The sequence below is a fragment of the Oreochromis niloticus genome, linkage group LG19, assembly GCF_001858045.2.
Source record: "Oreochromis niloticus isolate F11D_XX linkage group LG19, O_niloticus_UMD_NMBU, whole genome shotgun sequence".
NCBI classification, from domain to species: domain Eukaryota; kingdom Metazoa; phylum Chordata; class Actinopteri; order Cichliformes; family Cichlidae; genus Oreochromis; species Oreochromis niloticus.
In genome coordinates, this window is record NC_031983.2 from 8,295,173 (window position 1) to 8,315,076 (window position 19,904).

Sequence of the window (19,904 nt, forward strand, 5' to 3'; positions counted from 1 at the left end):
AATGTGCACAATTACGAGGGTGTGCTATTGAATTTTCCACTACAGCTAATGAGGCAGTTTTCTACTTTGATCACTAGAGAGTGACTGTTGCATGTTATGTTAGGCTATTGTGGCGTGAGGTTGAGAAGCCTTGCAGAAAGACTATTGAGTCTCTTAGCATCTGAACAAAGTGGTCATAAAGTCAGCATTACACTGTGTCCTCATTCAGGAGCCAAAAATGAGTCATGAACATCTGTTTTTCAGAACGTAATAGCGCACTGAACTCTCTGCAGCAGTCTGTGAATGATTTTGTCCTGATCGACGCACCGTGTTTTTTTGTTTTTTTTGTCTTTGCACGTGTGCCTGTTTTGTTATATCTCCTTAAGGAAACCTGGTACTGGGACAGCAGCAATGTGACAGACATGGTGATGAGCGGTGTGAAGTGCACGGGAAATGAGATGGCTCTGAGTCAGTGCCAGTACCACAAAACTGTCAGCTGCCAGAGAGCGGCAGCAAAGTTTGCAGCTGGAGTAATCTGCTCAGAGAGTGAGTGACACAGAGACAAACAAAAGCTTTGCATCGTGGCTTGATTGTTCATATTTATGTAAATCTGCAGCAAGATTAAACTTCTGCTGACCTCATGAAACTCAGTAGCCTTAATGCAATCATCAAACTCCAGAGAAAAGAAAGAATAACACTTTAAAATTAAGAGAAAGACTTTGATGTGCTTTAAAGACCACATGTATTACCACAAAAAGAATGAGGACTATACCGCAGTCCTAACCCTCCTTCTCTATCCAGCGGCCTCTGACCTCGTCCTGAATGCCTCTCTGGTTGAGCAGACAGTTTATATCGAGGATCGCCCTCTGCACATGCTCTACTGCGCTGCAGAGGAGGACTGCCTGTCTAAATCAGCTGCGAAGGCCAACTGGCCATACGGACACCGGCGCTTGCTCCGCTTCTCCTCTCAGATCCACAACATCGGCCGCGCTGACTTCAAGCCAAAAGCTGGACGGCACTCGTGGGTGTGGCACGCCTGTCACGGGTAAGAAAATCAAATAATAAAATCAAAATAAGTTTTTGGAAGTTTCATTTTTTTATTATAGCAAAACTTTCAGAAGGTCTCTGACTCTCAAAAGTCTCAGTGGAGAGACAAAGGAAGAAACTTTTGTTTAGGTTCACTTTGTTAAGGTCTCATCCTAAAAGGAAGTTCTTCCTCCTCACATTCGCCAATTTCTCACTCATAGGAGATCATGTGTTGTTGGGGTTTTCCCTGCTTAGTTTAATGTCTGGGATTAAAATCGAATTGCTTAAGTTGATCTGAATTTATTTGAAAAAAGAAAAGAAAAATATTTATAACATGTTAGGTGATCCACACATCCTGGTAAATCAGTTTTGGGAGTATCTTCCTGTTCCCAAAATCGTGTTAAAAAAATTCACCATTGAAGCACAAAAGTAAGTATGGATAAAATGACCAAATGAATACAAGAGATAACTATGTTTATTATTATTTCATTTAAAAAGGACTAGAGTCTAATATAAATCCAGTCTACTGTGTGTGTTTTTGTTTAGTCTGTAAAAATGTGCTCAGACTGGAGGAAAGAAAGTAGGAAGGGCTGCTTATGTCTGCTACTCAGATAACAGCAGAGGACAAATTGTGTTTATCCAGTAACATGACTGGTGTGAACTGACTGAGTGTTTAGACTTTGGGGATAAGTGTTCACAGGTCATATATTTGAGGCGTTAGTATATCTATTAAAAACATGTCCTAGTATTGGATTGTTAGAATGAGCATCAAACTAATGCACTTCCTGTGTTATCTTTGGTTTTTATCATTTTGCCAAATATACAACATGTCAGAAATTCCTGTAAAGTCATCCTGTTCTCACCATGTAGATTCCAGATATAAACAAATACCATCACAGACTAGAGAACTCGACATCAGTGTGTGGTCAGTCATCAAAAGAGAAATATGGGATATACAGGATTACATTTACTTCTTTTTATATTATATATTACAGCCACTACCACAGCATGGATATATTTACCCACTATGATTTGCTGAATGCCAACGGTACCAAAGTGGCAGAGGGACACAAAGCCAGTTTCTGTCTGGAGGACACAGACTGTCAAGAAGGTCAGAATGATGATTTTTCTTTTTTTTTTGTCACAACAATTTCCTTTTAATGAATTTATTATCAAATAAACATGACCAGAAAATTTCCTAATGACCCTTTTGCATTGCTGCTAGTCTTTCAAACATATCTCACTGAATCTGTCTCTTCTTCTGGGACACTCAGGCATTTCTAAACGATACGAGTGCGCCAATTTTGGCGATCAGGGCATCACCGTGGGCTGCTGGGATTTGTACCGCCATGACATTGACTGCCAGTGGATTGACATCACAGACGTCAAACCTGGAAATTACATTATGCAGGTGAGACTGTGGGACTCAGTTTGTAGAAACCTATTTGAGAGAGTTATAGTGGAAATTCAACGCACAGAGCCCCAAAAATGGTGACGTTCAGATTGGTTTTATCCACATGAGGCCAGTTTCAGAGCTCTTTGGCAGATTCCTATATATATTTCAATGCTAGTAAAGGCAAACAAGGAAGCTAAAAGCTGATTTCAGGCATTGTTTGATGAAGCTGTGGCCAGATATGGCTTTTGATTGTGCTTCAGCTGCCGTGTTTCAGTTTATCATGCTAATACTGGAGCTTCAGTAAGCCAGCAGATCCATTACCACTGCACCTATACCTGTTAGAAACAAATTGTCATAATCAACAACAAAACATTGCCAGGCAACACAGCTATGTCTTCTTCAGAATTCAATTGTAATACAAAGATTTATTTGATTGATCAAAGTGTGACAGTCTCTATAAATGGAGACGTTTTGACTCTTTGCTGATCTAGAGCAAAATGTGAGGCCATCTGTTCAACAACTTAACACTTGGCCAAAACTGAGTCATGGAACGATGATCGCAAGCAGCAAATCTACAGCAGAATGGTTGACAAAGAAAAGAAGTCCACACTTCAACCTGACTGAGACGTGTGGTGTTGCCTTAAGAGTGCTGTGCATGTGATTCAATGAAATGAAGCAATGCTGCAGAGAAGAGTGGGCCAAAATTCCTCCACAACGATGTGAGAGGCTGATAAAGTCACAGATTATTGCTTCATGTTATTGTTGCTAAATGGTTTCTACAAGCTACTGAATCATGGGGTGTACTTAGCTTTTTACTTTTGTTTTTTGCAGGACTGAAGCTCAGTGTTTCTCTGCAGGAAATTAAAAAAGGACTTAATTTTTTCAAGAGCTCCACACATAATAACACCTGCAGGGCAGATTAAGACAGTTGATCTCTGTAGTTTTCCTTTTTATTTCTCTGAAAGTCCCGTTTTCAGAGCCAGGGAATAAAGTAGATCATCACTCGTCATCATCTTCACTGTGATAAGGTGGATACAGCAGTGTTTAGTGTGAATTGTCGCAGCTTTATCACTCTTTTTCTGTCGAGAATTCTTCTCTTTAACTTCTCTTATACTCAAAGAAAATTCTGCTATAGAGAAAAAAAATCTGAATCATCTTTAGCGTAACGATGGCTAAGTGGCATGCCCACTATCATCCAGCTTAGGTTTGCTTTAAAGACAGAATTGCAGACATTTTCAGCTCTTTCAAACCAGAGTGCCTTCATTGGATTTTGTCATCACCCTGCGGTCTCATTCTGCATTTTCGTGTGCTTAATATACTTAGTTTTGGGTCATACAGCTTGTCTGACCATAAAACCAACAGAGTAATAGTTTTTTTTATACTTCTCCTGTGTTCAGGTTGTAATCAATCCAAACTATGAAGTGGCTGAGAGCGACTTCACCAACAACGCCATGAAATGCAACTGCAAGTACGACGGACATCGGATCTGGTTCCACAACTGCCACATTGGTAAGCAGTGGAAAGCAGTAAGACTACCAGATAATGATAATGATACTAAATGTACTCTTATTGGCATCTTTGACCACCTTTACTGATTATTTAATCTCCCTGCAGGGGATGCATTGAGCGAGGAGGCAGAGAGGAGATTTGAGAAATATCCCGGACAGCTGAATAACAAGATTTCTTAATCGCCAGTAACTTCCCAGCAACTTAGAAACCAAAGCGGGAATAAAGATACACCTCACTAACTCAGAAAGAAAGACACAAACCTTTTGTCTTCAGGTGCTAAAACGGATCCCCGCCACATATCTCTAGATTTGTAGTCACTGAAGCAGCGAATGTGTGCTCTACGTGTGAATTATTTTACTTGAATATTCAAGTGGTAATTTTTCGTGTAGTCTGAGGTGAGTGGGTGCTATATTTTTACTGCAAATTAAAATTTTATAAAGTCAGTGAGACAGTCTCCTGTGTATGATCGACCTTTTATATTCTGTTCCGTTTATGAGTTATGACTGGGTTTAAAAAAAAAATTTTAATCACCATAAAGAGAAAAGCTTCGATGTTTTGCGGATATATATATATATATATATACAGAGATGCTTTTAAACAGCTTGTTTAAGTAATAACATCTGCCTTCGTGTTTACAGTATTTTGTGAATGTATTTATTGCCAACATGGAGGTACTAAAGAATCATTCTGGGTCAACAGCAGTATTTGGACCAGTTTGAAGCCATCGTTAGCTTTAGTGCACACATGTACTTTAGTAATCTTTGACAGATTAATGGGCAAAGGCCAAAGAAAGCTACAGTTACGGTTAGATTTGTTGTATTTACTCTGATGTAATCACACCTGCTGCACCAAATAAAACAGAGAAAAACCTCCTGAGACTCGTTTGACCAGGAATGATTCACTGCAACAATACTGAAGCTGTAAAGCAGCTGTTTTCAGTGCCTGTAAACACAGTCTGCTACAGATATACCAGCCACACCGGTGGAAAAAAAGCAGCATACTTTGGTGTTACAGAAATAGCTGGTCTCTGGTATTGTATCATGCTGGTATTTTACTTTTCCCGCAATTATTTTGTGGTCATGTGGACCACTGCTCCAAGGGTATGCTCCAACAGAACAATAGCACTTTTGTTTGGGTTCCTCACACTGAGCCAGCAGCTGACTGCACAAATCCAGCAATGACCTACTGTAGCAGTACAGAGTCAGATTATGGTGAAAGATCATTTTGATTTAAAGTATGATAGATATATGAGTTTTTTTAAAAGATGATCTGTTAACCTAAGTCTATGTTATAAAGACAGACAGTAATCCCCCAACCCATCTGGCATGAAAACAAAGAGGTCTGCAGGGCTGATTGCTCAGTTAAATTAAAAGAAAACCAGGTGGGCTGACTGAGACAGAGCTCTCATACCAGTTGTCAGCTGTGTGCTTCTAAGTTCAAATCAATCCACTGTTAATCTCAGTCTTCCCTGCCCGCGGTGGAACAATCCTGTTAACCTCACTAATCACATCAACCGTGTGCAAAACATTGCAGCGGCTCAGCAGCAGAGCTGGTATGCACCTGTTTGTAAGAAGCCCTGAATGTGATTATTTAATCACTTAATGGTGTCTATAGTGTAAGAAAACACACAAAAAAAGGCCATCGCAGCTTCCTAACACTTTGAAATGGCTTATTAACAGAAATGTTTAATGTACAGTGATACATAAAAAACAGAAATGTACGGGATCCACTGAAGAATGTGGGACCATAGAAAGTTTAACAGGAAAGTTAGAACAGGTTAATATGTATGATATCGTGGAAACGTGGTTTAAAAATGAAGCTATTTGGGAACAACTGGATAAATGCAGAATTTCTTAATCATTTTGTGCACTCTATCAACGCAGCATGAGACCAAAAATGAAAAGAAATAACAAGGAAAATCCTCCAGGTTTACCAAACAATAAAGGGACACTCTGTGTTTATATGTAATGTTATTGGCGGCCTTTTCTTGCTTCAGCTGCTGCGGGCTGCTTGGGTTTCTCTTGAGGTCTTTGCCTGTCATCATCATCTCATCAGCCTGCACACCTGGCCTGACAGAAGAGGATTACGCCGCTTCAGCAGAGCGGTGTCATACACATAAGCTGGCTAATGTTCTACTGAGTAGTCAGACAGGCCCATGTAGAGAGATGGGCGCCACCTATAGGGCTGCAGCTAAAAGTACATCTACTCCCAGTGGATACCTCAATCTCTTTCCCCCCTCTAAGGTTTACTAAGGTAGCTCTACATGATTCACAGTTCAAACTAATCCTTATTGGAGCAGCCCCTCGGTTTGTCGTCTATCTGAAACAAGCCACCCTAGCTCATCTCTCTCTTTAAGGGAAAACAGCAGGTAGGTGAGGCTGCTGTGTTTGAGAAGATCATATTTAGGATATGGACTCTCACTGACATCACAAGGAGCCAAAAACAGGAAAAAAGCAGCTGAAAAGCAGAAAGTGAGCCTTTAAAAAGCGATCTGAAGCCTGAGCGTCACTGGGGATACTTTTACACACCTCCCCATCTTAAAATTTGTTCAGATTTAATATTTAGAGGTGGGAATCACCAGATACCACACGATACGATATTATTGCAAATTTCAACATTTTGCAATATGCTGAGTATTGCAATAAAATAAATTATGATTTATCACCTTATTTCAACTTTAAATTATGTCCTCAGTTAAATTTTGTCAGAATCTGTTTTATCCAGCGACATAAAGTTCTCACTTCAGTTTTGGGGGGGTTATTTTGGCTGGGAAATGAGATTGTCACCAAAACTGCCATAAATGTTGTTGTAAGATGGAATCAGTCTTCTATTGGCAAACAATTTGGCAATTACATGCAATCTGTTTCTGATAGTAAAGCAAATAACTGTGAAAAATCATCGAAAATCCAATATTTGTTGATGTCTGCATAGACAGAAATTCACATTTAACTATTACCTTTTCACTCAGCAACCTTCCTCTTGTATAGGAACATAACCAGAATACAATCAGCTGGTAGCCAGTTGAGTCGAAACCCTTGGAGTTGCTGTCACTGACAGAGGCTCAGTCAGATCCTGAACAAACATTTAGTCACCACAAGCCACTAATGTATTCATTTAATGTTTGTGTAGCTACATGGAAGTTGCTGTCCTATTTTTACTTGTGCGACTGAGCTTTACTTTTGAGCCGATTTAATCTAAGTTTTCTCAGGTAACATTAGCTCAGGATGGCGGTACATGGGATGAGACCTCTTGTTCAGTGTTACCAGAGGATGGATGCATGTATATAATACGACTCAATATCCTACTCAGCATGCAGAATGCACCATTGTTGAGTCGTGCTAATTATTTCACTGGACTATAATCCCTGACACTTGTGCAGCCTGGGAATGTAGAGCTAATATTAATTACCAGTAGTTTGGACCTCAGATTGTATTTGCACAGATCGCGGTTTTGGGCCTTTAGAGAGTGCCCCACCTAACTTATATGCATATTGAAATCAGATTAAATTTCATGTGCAATCAAGGTAAGAAAATGCATTTTAATACCATGGTTCAACATAAAGACCAGTTATCATCATGAAGTCAATATAAAGAGATCCTGACCATGTAGGTGTGTGATGGTCCTTAGCCTTCAAAATGAAGGAGAAAAATGAAGTCCCGTTCTTCAGCAGCCGTTTCAATACTGTTTACATTAATTTACCCTAAAACTCATGACAAATGCCAGCAATGATTACATGTTGTTTATGGCGAATGACTTAAATAAGGGACAATATAAAGCAGACACATGGGGAAAATAAAGGCTGTGTGACCTTGAGGTGAGACTACCAGGTCAAGGTGTGAGCCTGATGCCATGCTGGAAATGTTTTTTGAAAAAAAGATTTTTTTTTTCCAGCTTCAAGGTGTTGAAATGCTCCTCCAGAGGGAGTTGGATCACTGAACTGCCGGATTAGTCCGGGCACAACAGAGTCATGTCTGTGCATCCAGTAGTTTCACTGCAGCACTGTCTGTTTGATGACTCTCCCTTCTTTGTCAACGGCAAAGTTGTAATTCTTTGGATTGTCCAGTGCCTCCTCAATTCGTTGATCCAAGTTCTCCATGGTGATGAAGTTCTTTACTTCCTCCTGAAAGAAAATGAAAGTTTTGTCAGTTTATCAGTATGTTCCCTTTGATTTACTTGCATAGTTTGGATGTAGAAACAAACCCTACCTGCAGCCGCAAAATCTCCCTCTCTTTTTCTTTGATGAATTCTTGCTGTTCCTGTTCCCGCTGAATGGCAGCTTCTATCTTCTTGCGCTCAGCTTCCTCTGCTTCTTTCTGGACCCTCAGAATTCTGAAAGGATTTCCCCCCCGAAAAACATCACTTTTAGAATGAGACAGTTTCCATTCTGCAAGTGGAAGAAAGACAAAGACTGTATTCATGTTCTTCATCTTTTCTGCTCACCTGGCTTTCAGCATGCGCAGGTTCTCCTCGTTGTTCCAGGCCATCAGGGCTCGGTGCTCCTCCGCCTCCTGCCTCGCCCTCTCCTCCGCCTGGGAGCCCGTCTCCTCCTCGTACTTCTTTCGCAGCACCTCCTCCTTAAACTCCAAACTGACAAACATAAAGAAAACTAAATACTCCAATCACACTGTCTTTACTCCAAATCTTAACGTAACACCAAGCATTTATCGTTTCATGTTTCTGAGACAGTCTTAGTCACATATTTGTGTGTAAGAGGTTCGAGAAATTGTTTTCGAGTTCAGCTTTTTTTAAGCAACACAGAATATCTTTAAGACTGACGGGGAGGTCAAATCAGCTCACTAAGTTGGAGTGACTATTTGTCACGGGAAACTGATTTTAACATACTGTGATTTAAACGTACCGGAGCGCCCTCATGATCAGCTTGTACTCCGTGTATCTCTCTTTGAGAACTACCATTTCCACCGGATCGACGGGGGGAGGCACTTTAATTCGCCCCTCTTTGGACTTGGCTACCGGGTCGGTGCGAGACTTTCGGCCCCGGACAGCTTCCACGAGCACGGCGCTCCTGGGCGCTAAGAGCCGTACCGCCTGCACGCTCCTTCCGCCGATTACCTGGAACATGTCAGCGTCTAAATGTAGTAACAGGTGCCGAGTCCTAGATGCTAAATGTAACGCTTAATGAGAGCATTTGAGTTTGAAATCTGCGGTCTAGGTTAACATTAGGGCACGAATGTTATCGACCTAACACGGCTGCCATTTTGCTGCCCTCTGACCAGCGGAAGTGATTAGTAAAGAACGAGCTGCGCATGCTTGACTGCCTCCTGGAGGTTAGCAAAAGTGAGTTAGGTACAGAATGAGCTATCAATAGTTATCAAGATAACAAACTAGGTTAACCAGCTTAATACACGCTGTTTTCTAAATATATTAAATGTGAGACACAAGAGTAAAGCCATTTCTACGAAAAATATTTTATATTATTTTAGTGATATCTGTCGGATTGACATTTTCAGTGGTATGATAATTTCATGTTTGTGGAGTTTTTCAATTAAGAATTGTGAATAATTATGAATCAGAGGGGGTGTCAAATGGACAAAAAGGGCCCTCCAAAGGGTCCAGTCCGGCCCCTGGATAGCTATGTGGAAAATGTGGAACTCTCAGAGGAGGAGGCCATATATGGTGAACCTTAAACTGTATTTTAAGTTTTTGGTTTTAGTGTTTTTACTGAAGAAGAGATAACTTATGACCTGTCATACACCAGAGTAAGTAGATTACTGGTTAAAGGTTAATTACAAGAAAATCAGTTTTTCTGTTTTTGGTATTCATTTTAATAACAGAAACATTCCTTCCTATTCACTATTTACAATAGAAATTCCTAGTTGTTAAAAAGTAAATAATGGAAATGTTTCTGTGAATTCACAAATAATTTTTGATACAGGACAAAGTCCTACATTTCTCTATTTCCTTTACAGTGTAAGCCCAGTGAACCCAGCTGACATGTTTCTTTGATTTACTGCAGGAAGTATTGTTGAAATTACACTTTTAAATAGATCTGAGGGATTAAATGTGTAGTTAAGCTTCTTTACATTGAAAGAAACAAATTTTGTGGTGTATTTTGAAAGCTTTTTAGGCAATAGCTTCATTAGTTCAGCCCACTTAAGAGGAAATATCGCTGTATGTATACATTTGTTGTCTTCGTGATTCTTCTTCTTTCTTTCAAGGTTGAGCAGCTTGACGCCTGATGTCAGACCGGTGACTGATGATCCTGCTGAGGCAATATATCAACACATTACAGGTACAGCCGGCTTACCAGCAGCATGGAATAATGGGAAATGGTGCAGTGCCGCTGTGTGTCGGTCGGTGACATTGAGAGCTGTAAGTGAAGAGAAACTATGTGGGAATGCAATCTTAAACAGCAAAATGGCACCATTGTTACTGTTATATGTGATTTTCAAGTAGGATATTTACAGCAGCCTTAAACATGAGTTTAAAAAAAACAAACCTGGTCTCAGGTATCAAATGGTAGTTGCGGTTATTTTATCATTTTATTTTCTAATTTCCCAGAATGTCTTTAATATTTGACAAAACCCCAAATATGAATGAATGAGACATTATTTTGGACGCATTTGTGTTACTAAGGAATGATGTTTAGCTTTGTAAATTGGTGAGCACTGATTAAAAGTTTTTTAACTTTAATATGTATTTTGGACATTAGAAGGTGTCATTCACCTGCTAACGCTTAAGTTTATTAACTTGCATCTGGAGCTAAATTCAGGCTGCGTTGATGTTGGGGTGTGTGCTTTAGCTTTTTGTCTCCTAAACATCCTTAAAGGTGTGAAATGAAACCAAAAAATGTGACACGTGCTGCAGATGAGTTATATGTTTATTCAGCTTGTTGCCGGCTGTTACAGGTACACCACTTACAGGTGCAGACTTTGTATTACTTTCACAGATGTAAAGCACCACATAGATCTACGATCAGCAGACAAACAACAAGGAGCTCCTGCAGTTATCTTTCGGCTTCACTGGTTAGCTGGGAATGAACTTACAGGACAAAAGAAATCTAGTGTAGTTAGACTCAAAGACACAGTACGTGATCATAAGGTGGAACCAGTAACAATTAGTCTTCCGCAGCATATAAATGTCCAGATTGGTTTTTGCTGAAAAGTAGGAAGGCCCAAATTCACTCTGGTTTGTTACTTACAGCTTTTGTGTAGACGTCAATGCAGAGGAAGACAAACTAAAAAGGACACAAATGAGTCGATAACATAATGAAAAGAAAATTTTAAGGTTACTGGTTCACTGACTACTACTACTACTACTACTAGAAAACCAGGGATGCAGGACATTCATTGATTGGAAGAGTTCCTTGAGGAAAATCAGCTCAAACACATATAAAATCCAAGCACTGAGAGTTATAGGTTGGGTTTTTTACATCCTCATTAACAAACAATTGGTCAGGTGTTTGCACAACGAGGGTTCAGAAAGGTCAGATGGTTAACTCTACTGTTGTCTTGAATGTCATACGCGTCTGACTGAGAGGAACTCCACCAAAACAACGCTGCTGTCCGACGCAGATGTGTAACTAATGCAGTGCAGCCACTCTGCCCTTTGCAGTTCGCCTTCTACTTGATGTGTAGTGTCAGAATGTGTGTAGAAGAAGGGGGACTTCTGGTGGACCTCTTGTTTAGCACAAGGGCACAGCGGTCTTGAGAAAGGTGAGCTTTGATTTGTAGTTTGGGATTTTTGGGGTAAAGATGAAATGAATTTTGCGGGGAAAGAGGGGAAAGTGAAGGGAAGAGCATGAAAGAGGGAGAGAGGTCATGTTAGGGAGGTATTCTCAGGATGTTCAGCTCAAAGATGAACGGGTAGGAAGTTAAACTTGATTTATGCCAGGGTCGGTGGCATTTAGGTTTTTAATTTAGAGCATGAAGGGAAGGGTACGCCAGACGAATCTCCTCCCCCCTCCAGGAGTTTCCTGTGAAAGTAAAGGAAAACGGATTGTTTACTGTTTATGTCTTTATATATAGCTGAAGTAAGACAAATTAAGTTAAAGTAAGAAAAAAAAAAATCATGAAACTTTACTGAAAACAAACACTGTTGGTGTAGATGAGCAGGAAGAAGGGCGTGTGTCACCTGTATGCTGCTATTTCAATGTCAAGGGCCATCTTCACATTGAGAAGGTCTTGGTACTCTCTCAGGTAGCGCGCCATCTCCTGCTTAGCTTCAGCAATATTGCGCTCCAGCTCACTTATCCTCATCTGTAAAAGTAAAAAACACTTCAGCTCAGTTTAAGTGTCACAGTTAGCGACAATCTGCTTCAAGCAGGGAAATGGTAAGGAAGAGTAGCTGCTTTGCTGTGCTCTCCCAGTTTGTTTCGACTTTAACCTTGCAGACGTTCACCTGCACTGTGAGCCTGTCATTATTTCCTGCTGTGCAGTAGAGCACAGGGAGGGTTAGCTGCTGCAAAGAATATATCTGCATGTCATCCTGTAGATGAAAGAAAGTTATTTCTTCTTGCTGCTTCTCTGCTTTTTGAGCTTCCTCTCGTTTTAGCTCTAACTGGTTAACTGTGTAAACACCACTTTTTCAGTTCTCTGCTGCACTGTTTCAGAAAAAAGACGAAGGAAGAAGGCTGAAAGTCTATAAGTCATTTTTGAGAATAAGGCTGATTACAAGCTCCATTCTCCCTATGCAGGCTCTAATTTCCCCGGTTCTTTGGCTCACCTGGTACTTTTCCACCTCCTTCGACTGTGTTTCTTCCAGATCTTCCAGTTGCTTATTCAGGGAGTCGATGACATTCCGGAGTGCCTCGATCTCCGAGGAGCGGGACTGGAGCAGTCTCCGGTACTCCATGGTCTCCTCCCGGATGGCATGCACGGCCTCGTTGTTTTTGCTGGCCATCTCCGCCACGCTTGCAAACTTGCTCTGGTACCACTCCTCGGCGGCCTGCATGTTCTTGTGTGCCAGCCGCTCGTACTGAGCCCTGATGTCTCGCAGCGCGGTGGACAGATCAGGCCGGGACACCTCCATGTCTATGCTGATGTTGGCCACCTGCAGCTGGGCCTGCAGCTCTGCTTGCTCCTCTGCAAAGACTTTCTTCAGGAACACCATCTCATCGCACAGGGAGGCCACAGTGGCTTCTGCATCACAGTTGTAGACCACGGCCCTGCTCGCCTCCTCTTTGGCCCTCTGCAGGGCCTCCTCGGCATCCATGCGCCGCCGTGCCTCCTCCTCATAGCGCTCCTTCATCTGCTCATACACATCGCGCAGGTAGTCCTTCTCTGCCTCCATCCTCATCTTCTCCCCGTTCTCCGAGTCGATCATGGCCCTCAAACTCCGCGCCTCACCTTCATAGAGCGCCTGCAGACGGGACGGATCGTTCTGCCGCCTCCTCAGCGCATCTAGCTCAGCCAGCAGGGCTCGGTTCTGCAGCTCGAGGTGCCTCACCTTCTCAATGTAGGTGGCGAATCGGTCATTCAGGTCCACAAGCTGTGCCCTCTCCTGGGAGCGCAGGCCCAGCAGCTCTGTGTTTAGAGAGCTGGCTTGAGCCAGGTTCATCCTCTGAGATCCATCTGGAAGGGAAGAGGAGGAGGTCCTTAGGATCCTCTTACCAGATGGAGGAGCTCGTGAAGAAGGGTAGAAAGATGAAGACACGGAGGATTTGGTGATGGTTCGGGAGCCTTTGTAGCTGTCCCAAGGGCGGCGGGTGGAGAAGAAGGAATCGTAGCTCATGATGAAGTTTTGTTGTGGATTTTTTGTTTGTTTCTTTGTTTAAGAAAAGGAAATGTATGTTTCAGAAGGTTTTTTTTTATGTCCCCCTTGTTCTGCACACCATCGGTGTGGATGAGTGAGCGCTTTTGCACTGCACCAGTTCAGTGATGCTGCAGATCCCGAGCTTTTATAGAGTCACATTGCTCCCCCCCTCCACCACAGAGAAACATCAGCGCTGTCAGCATTCACCAGGCCAATAGCAGGCTGCTGCAGTGAAGCGAGAGCAGCTTGGTTTGGAGATTCACTTTCAGCCACAGCAGGCAGTGAATGTGCGGTAGGGCAGATTTTTATTTAATGTGCTCCAAAATAGCATTGAAATCAATCATTGTTATCCCTCTATAAATTCCCAAAGGTGGTATTTTACTTTACTTTATACACTCAGCACAGGCTCAATTGCATTATCAAGCAGGGTACTTGCTTAGATGAAATATTAAAGAAACCTGGGATAGAATATATGAAAATGACTTGAAACAAAGACTTTTTCCCAACCCAGTCAGAGAAAATCAATAGTACATTAAGAGAGAATAAGGGCATATACCATAAGGCATTAACAGACAGGCATTTAAAGCATTTAATGCTCCAGGGAACAATATTTAATAATTACTACAGAGATTAATACATAGATGACATCAGATGGATTTGTGGTGGACGTGTACTACATTTTAAAGAATAATAGGAATAATAGGAACTGAACACTGAACATATGGTTCATTGTTGGTTTATTGCTTTTTGAGATATTGAACAAACAATTACTTATTCACGTTTCCTCTAGATTGTCGTCTTTCTTAACTGCCATCTGTGCTGTTGCTGTGAAAGACCTTTGGTAGATATACAGCCTCCTACAAAACCCTTATACTGCTTTTATTTCCAGAGTGTCTTTAGACATATCTGTTTGATCTAATTAGATTGCAAACTGATGAGTCAGGGATGTTCTTCAGCTGTCCTGACTCTGACAGCGCGTGTGGGAGACACCACTGAAGAAGAAAGTGCTACAGTATCTGTATGTGCTGACACACAGAAACCCTCCGGCTGTTTAACACTCAGAGATGAGTCAGAGTATACGCCTAATCAGCCTTAGTATTTACTTAAAAAGAGGCATCAGGCTGATCTAGCAAATGGTTACAATTGCTGCTCATGTTTAGTGGCCATTAAAGCAAAAACTCTTCAAGGTTTATCGGAGCAAATGTCTCTACAGACGTCAAAACATTTAAAAATAGAAAAAAAAGACAAAAAAATCTGTTACAACCTGGAGAATCCATCCCAGCATCCTGTTAAAGGCAAGAAACTCATAAAACATTTTGAAAATGAAGTGCCATGCTTTATTGTTTGTATTAAAGTTGTTTTATTAGGAGGAAAAACTCTTTTTTTTGATGCTTTTACGAGTATTTTAAACATCACATTTTAGCTTCAAAGTCTGAACTGTTGTGTTCAAGCCTTAAAAAACACTGATACTGCTACACGGTGCCACTATAGGTGGCAGCCTTCGTCCTTTATTACTGAGGAGCGGACTTTGGACTGCATGAAAGTAACATTATTGGTAATGTTGTAGTTCACAGTAGTCCCCAATAGAGGCTATTGAAGCGTTGCTTTTACATATTTCCTTATTTCCCAAGTATGAAATGGATAAGTGTTATTATATAGAGAGAAGCAAAAAGTGTCTCTGCTGTGGTTAGTGCAGTAGCTTAATTCAAATTGATTTATAAAAACAACATTATATATCAAAAATGTTACTGGCAACATCTTTCATAAAATATGTGACAGTTATTAGAGAAATCTATAGACTTTTACTGCACAAAGTTTTGGGGGGGGTTTCTGCCAAATACCTACCAGCTGTAATTCTTTGCACTTTCTTTGCAATGAAAATGCTCTCGGCTAAAAGGGTCTGTGAATAATCCTGAACAAAATATAGTCTTGATTTAGAAGAAAACATAAGGCTTTAAAATGTAAATCATTTATTAATGAGTGAACAGCTTATGCTGCTTTTGTTTCTGTGTCCTGTCATGTCTCACTGAGATGTTTGAACACAGCCATTAATGATATTATGTAATTCAGTTGTATTTATATAGTGTCACAACAACAGTCGCCTCAAGGTGTTTTTGTAAGGTAAAGACCTAGAAAGAAGAAAACCATAATAATCAAACGCCCAACGAACAAGCATTTGGCAACAGTGGGAAATAAAAACTCCTTATTTAACAGGAAGAAACCTCAAGCAGAACCAGGCTCAGGGACGTCCAACCATCTGCCGTGACCAGTGGAGGGTGAAGTGATATTATCTGCTTCCTCAACCATGACATGATATCACATCATCTTCTACATACATAAATAAATAATAACATAAATAAATTCCACAGTACATTTTAGGCAATTAATTGCAAAAAACAAACCCAAAAGCCAATATAATAGAAATTAAAAGTCATATATGCAAAGTGATATTTTTTAATTGTTAGAAAGTTCAATAAACACTTAAGATTTTCTGGTAAATGTTTCATGGTTCAGGCGTAGAAGGGTTAATTCCATATTTAAAGTCGTCACTTAACCAACGAAAAACCAGTCCTAAAGTGCATTCCTCCACACCACACATGAACCTAGATTCAGGATATCTGGATCCAGATTAGCTGGGGATATTTTCTTGAGAACATCAAGACAAAGTCTTTCTTCCTCTTCATTTTTTTTTTTTTTTGATTTAATGTGTTTGTGACAATATTACATGTACATATAATATAATATATAATTTTACCCCATCTCATGACAATTATGAATGCCTTTAAAAATTCCTGGATCCAAACTCAGATTGAGATATTTTTTTTTTTGGGGGGGGGGGGGGGGGGGGGGACAAATGCTATAAATACTCCTCTGAATGAAGATTTTAGGGGCTTTCTGTAATAAGATCAGCACTTAAACACGTTATCAACCAGAGCGAACTTTAAAAGATACACATAGATCATAAATTTAAAAAAGAAAAAGAGAAAGAATGACTTATGTACACACAATTTTCCAGTGGATCATAAAGTTTTGTCTAAAGATTTAAAAACGTTTTTAGTGACTGCATTCAAGCGTTCAAGGCTTTATGCACTAGGTGGCGCAGTTGCACAGCTTGCCAGTGTGGCAGCTGTAGATGGTTCCAGATGAAATAGTTTTGTGAATAAATTTATTTCCCTACTTACCTTTGACAGCATACGTTCAACTTAAGATGCTGTCATCACCTGCTGCAGGCTCTGCCTACAGCTACCATAATCATGATCGTGTCAGCTTAAGTCTCGTACAGTCAAAGAAATCTGCAAATTCCATGTTTATTCAGAGGTCATTTACAGCGAATATATTTCCCAGTGGTACATAAAGTAAAAATAAGTACATAAAACATTTTAGTTGACAGATAGACTTTGGAATGTCAGGCTTTTCATTGCTAAAATCGTTTGTACATTTACAAGAATTGCAGGTGCACATTTCCACGTTTAAAAAACAAAACAAAAACAAGTCAGTGTGTGTTCTTGAACTATATGACAGAAATGAAAGAGGAACTGAGCGGCGAGTCAGATCTCACCTCCAGTGTTTTACATTCACTTGAAATGTGTAAGATGCCTATTTACACGAAATCACATAAAGAATATCAGACATGAGCGACGTATAAACTACAGAAATTTACCTTTAGGCTAAGTTGCAATACAAAAAGTGTATTCCTTTGGTAGAAAACATTGATCTCAAGGAAGGGAGAAAAAAACATGTGCAGGACATAAAGAAATAGATCTTGCATCTCTTGCACGGCCTGTCACACTTCTTACATCCATGGGGCCAATGGGCTGTGGGACTAAACATTCACCTCATATCAGGAGTGCTGCATATTCATTTATGTTGGCAAGAGCAGCCCGCTGACATACTCTGGGCTGTTTGCACTGGCACTGCGTTACTTGAAACACAGCAACTTCTGATTATAGCATGAAGGCGATCATTCACAGGTCGATCTGTACAGTACTTTGGTTCATTTTTTAAATCACCAAGTCTTTAAGAGTGCTGGGGGTTATATTACGCGCAGTGCGTCCAAGTGTAAACTATGTGCCCACAGTTACAGTATAGACAGAAACATTGGAAATGAAGCTGTTACATATACAAAAAGAAAAAAAAGAATAGAAATCTTGTTTTCTTCAGATCGTTTCTTTCTTTTTCCAGACTTATCTTGTGCGTCAAATGGAGCGATTTTACTGCCATACACATTAGTAATTTCAGACAGTGCAACTCAAACGTCATTAACTTCATCTGCTCGCTCAGAAGATTTTCAGCCGTTTGCCAATCGCTCTGCCCCCCTTTGCAACTCTCTGGCTCGGCTGGTCTTTAGAAAGCGGGCAGTACTTGATGGTGTGCGCATTGTCACCGTTGGCACTGCAGAGGGGGCAGGTGTACGCCCGGAGGATGGGGCAAAGCACTCTGCCGTCCGCTGTCTTCAGGATATGGGTGCCGTAAACTTCCTCTGGTGCGCCGTTATTCCGACAGAAGACGCACACTTTCGGCTCCGGTTTGCCCCTCTGAGCCTGTTTGCGTCTTCGGTCCATGGCGAGCAGGTCGAAGCCAGAGAAGCTTCCCTTGTACGAGGGGGAATCTCTGTCCCCCAGCTGCGAATCACTAGCGAGGTGTTCGTATGGCCTGAGAAGCGAGATGCGCTCTTTGAGATCATAGATGGAGATCGGCGGGGAGCTCGGGGCCGCGCAGTAGCAGTCCAAGGGTCCGTCGTTGGTGTCCCTGCCGTGCCCAATTACGCAGGAGCAAACCGGGGAATCGTCCTCCAGTCCCAAAGTCGCTTTAAGAGACTCGGTTATAGAGTTAGGGCTGAAGGGCGGACTGTTGATCTTATTTTTGGCGACAAGTGTCGACAGCCCGAGGTAGTCGTTCCAAAAATTAAAGGTGTAATCATAAGGAGACCGCGCGTCCAGGTAACCGCGGTCTAAGAAATCCATCCTGTCAGAGCCGCACAGTTTAACGTCCACACTAGTGAATAGGCGTTTTGGATTGGATGGCTGTCAGCATGGGGATCCTGTGGAGGGTTCCTCTCTCTGCTCCTGCTGGGTCTACTTTGTAGAACATTGAGCATGCAGGCGCTGATAAGTTGCCCAGAATAAAACACGGGGGCGTGGTTTGGTTCAAGTTGATTTTCTCTGTGGCCCCATAGGAGGGTCTACAGAGCAGGGAGTGACTGAGCTGGGAACTCATTTCCCCTCCCATAATATGACGATTAGCACCGAAATCTCTTTGTGTTAAAAGAAAGTAATCTACCCTGTTGGTTGGGTTTGAAAGAAATCAGCTGTTACTCTGTTGAACTTACCGTCAAGATGTTACTGGTTTTGTCACATCTTTTTGTTTTGTCAATTTACTTTTTCCCCCTACAGTTTTTAGGATAGATAGATAGATAGATAGATAGATAGATAGATAGATAGATAGATAGATAGATAGCTAGATAACTCAGAGTGGATTTGACATGTCTTCCAGTGTATTTTTGGCTCTAAACAGTGTGAATAATCTTTCTGACCAAAGATTTACGGTCCAGTCTGGTTAAGTTGTTATCCATGTAGATATTATGATATTTGTCGAACTGGACTTGTGTAGTTGGTTGGTTTTTAATATCAGTGGTGCTCAGACCATCATCATATTTAAGGTCATAAGAATAATCTCGCCTGGTTTGTGTCACACCAGTGGACAAACCGCCTTACATTTGAATGATACATGCTTATATTTTCATTCTTAAAGACTCAACTCAGCACAGCAGACTTGACTTATTTTCTCTGATTTATCTCCTCCACAGCCACAGAATCGTGGCAGGAGGGTTCAATTTTCCATCTGTGCTCTATTGCACTTTTGATGACATTAAATAAGATATTTGTTTAGTTTCTTTTTTAATCTTCATCTTGTGAATCGAGGCTTGTTAATATCAATATAACATAGCCTGAAAAGTAAAAGTCACAAAGATGCCAAAACTGTCACAAGGTGTCACAAGTAGGAACTCTTTGATTTAGGGAGGGAGGTCACAAGCCCTGAACAATAGATTATGATGTGTCTTAAAGAATAGGTCATATTAGACTTTGTCCCATCATAGCCCATACTGGAATCACATTATGAATGAGTCTTATAACCAATATGGATAGAGGAATCGCTACAGCAACCAAAACCTATTCCTTTGTGCACATGGGCGTATGAGAATTGATTTAATGCTTGTTCCTTAGACTAAAAGTCCCAAAAGTTTGTTTTTTACAATGTCTTATACAACTTTAATGACAATAAC

At 40.9% G+C, this 19,904-nt stretch overlaps 4 protein-coding genes and 1 long non-coding RNA gene across 8 annotated transcripts in view; 2 read left to right on the forward strand and 3 right to left on the reverse strand.

The window, feature by feature from the left end:
- loxl3b (lysyl oxidase-like 3b) overlaps positions 1–4,786 on the forward strand; it is a 30,099-nt gene extending 25,313 nt beyond the window's left edge. For all 4 annotated transcript variants that reach the window (XM_019348855.2, XM_013272908.3, XM_013272909.3 and 1 more), the window contains 6 exons: positions 366–525; positions 781–1,024; positions 2,001–2,116; positions 2,280–2,416; positions 3,799–3,910; positions 4,016–4,786. In XM_019348855.2, coding sequence (XP_019204400.1) covers positions 366–525; positions 781–1,024; positions 2,001–2,116; positions 2,280–2,416; positions 3,799–3,910; positions 4,016–4,089 — 843 coding nt within the window. In that variant the 3' untranslated portion in view covers positions 4,090–4,786. The remainder of the gene's footprint in view (positions 1–365; positions 526–780; positions 1,025–2,000; positions 2,117–2,279; positions 2,417–3,798; positions 3,911–4,015) is intronic.
- Positions 4,787–7,428: 2,642 nt separating this feature from the next.
- Positions 7,429–9,157, reverse strand: mrps26 (mitochondrial ribosomal protein S26). The gene is made up of 4 exons (XM_005453357.4): positions 8,769–9,157; positions 8,351–8,497; positions 8,116–8,239; positions 7,429–8,030 (listed from the first exon to the last, which is right to left on the reverse strand). The coding sequence occupies exons 1-4, from the start codon at positions 8,987–8,989 to the stop codon at positions 7,899–7,901; spliced, it is 624 nt and encodes a 207-aa protein (XP_005453414.1). The 5' UTR covers positions 8,990–9,157; the 3' UTR covers positions 7,429–7,898.
- A 233-nt stretch (positions 9,158–9,390) lies between these two features.
- Positions 9,391–19,904, forward strand: part of LOC112843050 (uncharacterized) — a 38,240-nt gene continuing 27,726 nt past the window's right edge. Inside the window, exons 1-2 of the long non-coding RNA XR_003215149.1 lie at positions 9,391–9,627; positions 10,087–10,240. This is a non-coding gene — a long non-coding RNA (uncharacterized LOC112843050). The remainder of the gene's footprint in view (positions 9,628–10,086; positions 10,241–19,904) is intronic.
- Positions 10,731–13,756, reverse strand: neff2 (neuronal intermediate filament family member 2). Its single transcript, XM_005453358.4, is given in 4 exon segments — positions 10,731–11,829; positions 11,831–11,843; positions 12,002–12,126; positions 12,593–13,756. Coding segments are annotated over 4 exon segments (1,194 nt in total). The 5' UTR covers positions 13,601–13,756; the 3' UTR covers positions 10,731–11,781.
- Positions 16,911–18,725, reverse strand: LOC100690744 (nanos homolog 1). Its single transcript, XM_003447766.5, has one exon. The coding sequence runs from the start codon at positions 18,583–18,585 to the stop codon at positions 17,899–17,901; it is 687 nt and encodes a 228-aa protein (XP_003447814.1). The 5' UTR covers positions 18,586–18,725; the 3' UTR covers positions 16,911–17,898.

What these genes read in the sequence shown, in the direction of transcription:
- LOC100690744 (XM_003447766.5), bottom strand. Translation starts at nt 18,585, where the DNA reads ATGGATTTCTTAGACCGCGGTTACCTGGACGCGCGGTCTCCTTATGAT.
- mrps26 (XM_005453357.4), bottom strand. Translation starts at nt 8,989, where the DNA reads ATGTTCCAGGTAATCGGCGGAAGGAGCGTGCAGGCGGTACGGCTCTTA. An exon ending in CTGCGCATGCTGAAAGCCAG is followed by an intron (nt 8,240 to 8,350) that starts GTGAGCAGAAAA and finishes AAATCCTTTCAG; the next exon opens with AATTCTGAGGGTCCAGAAAG. An exon ending in GGGAGATTTTGCGGCTGCAG is followed by an intron (nt 8,031 to 8,115) that starts GTAGGGTTTGTT and finishes ATTTTCTTTCAG; the next exon opens with GAGGAAGTAAAGAACTTCAT.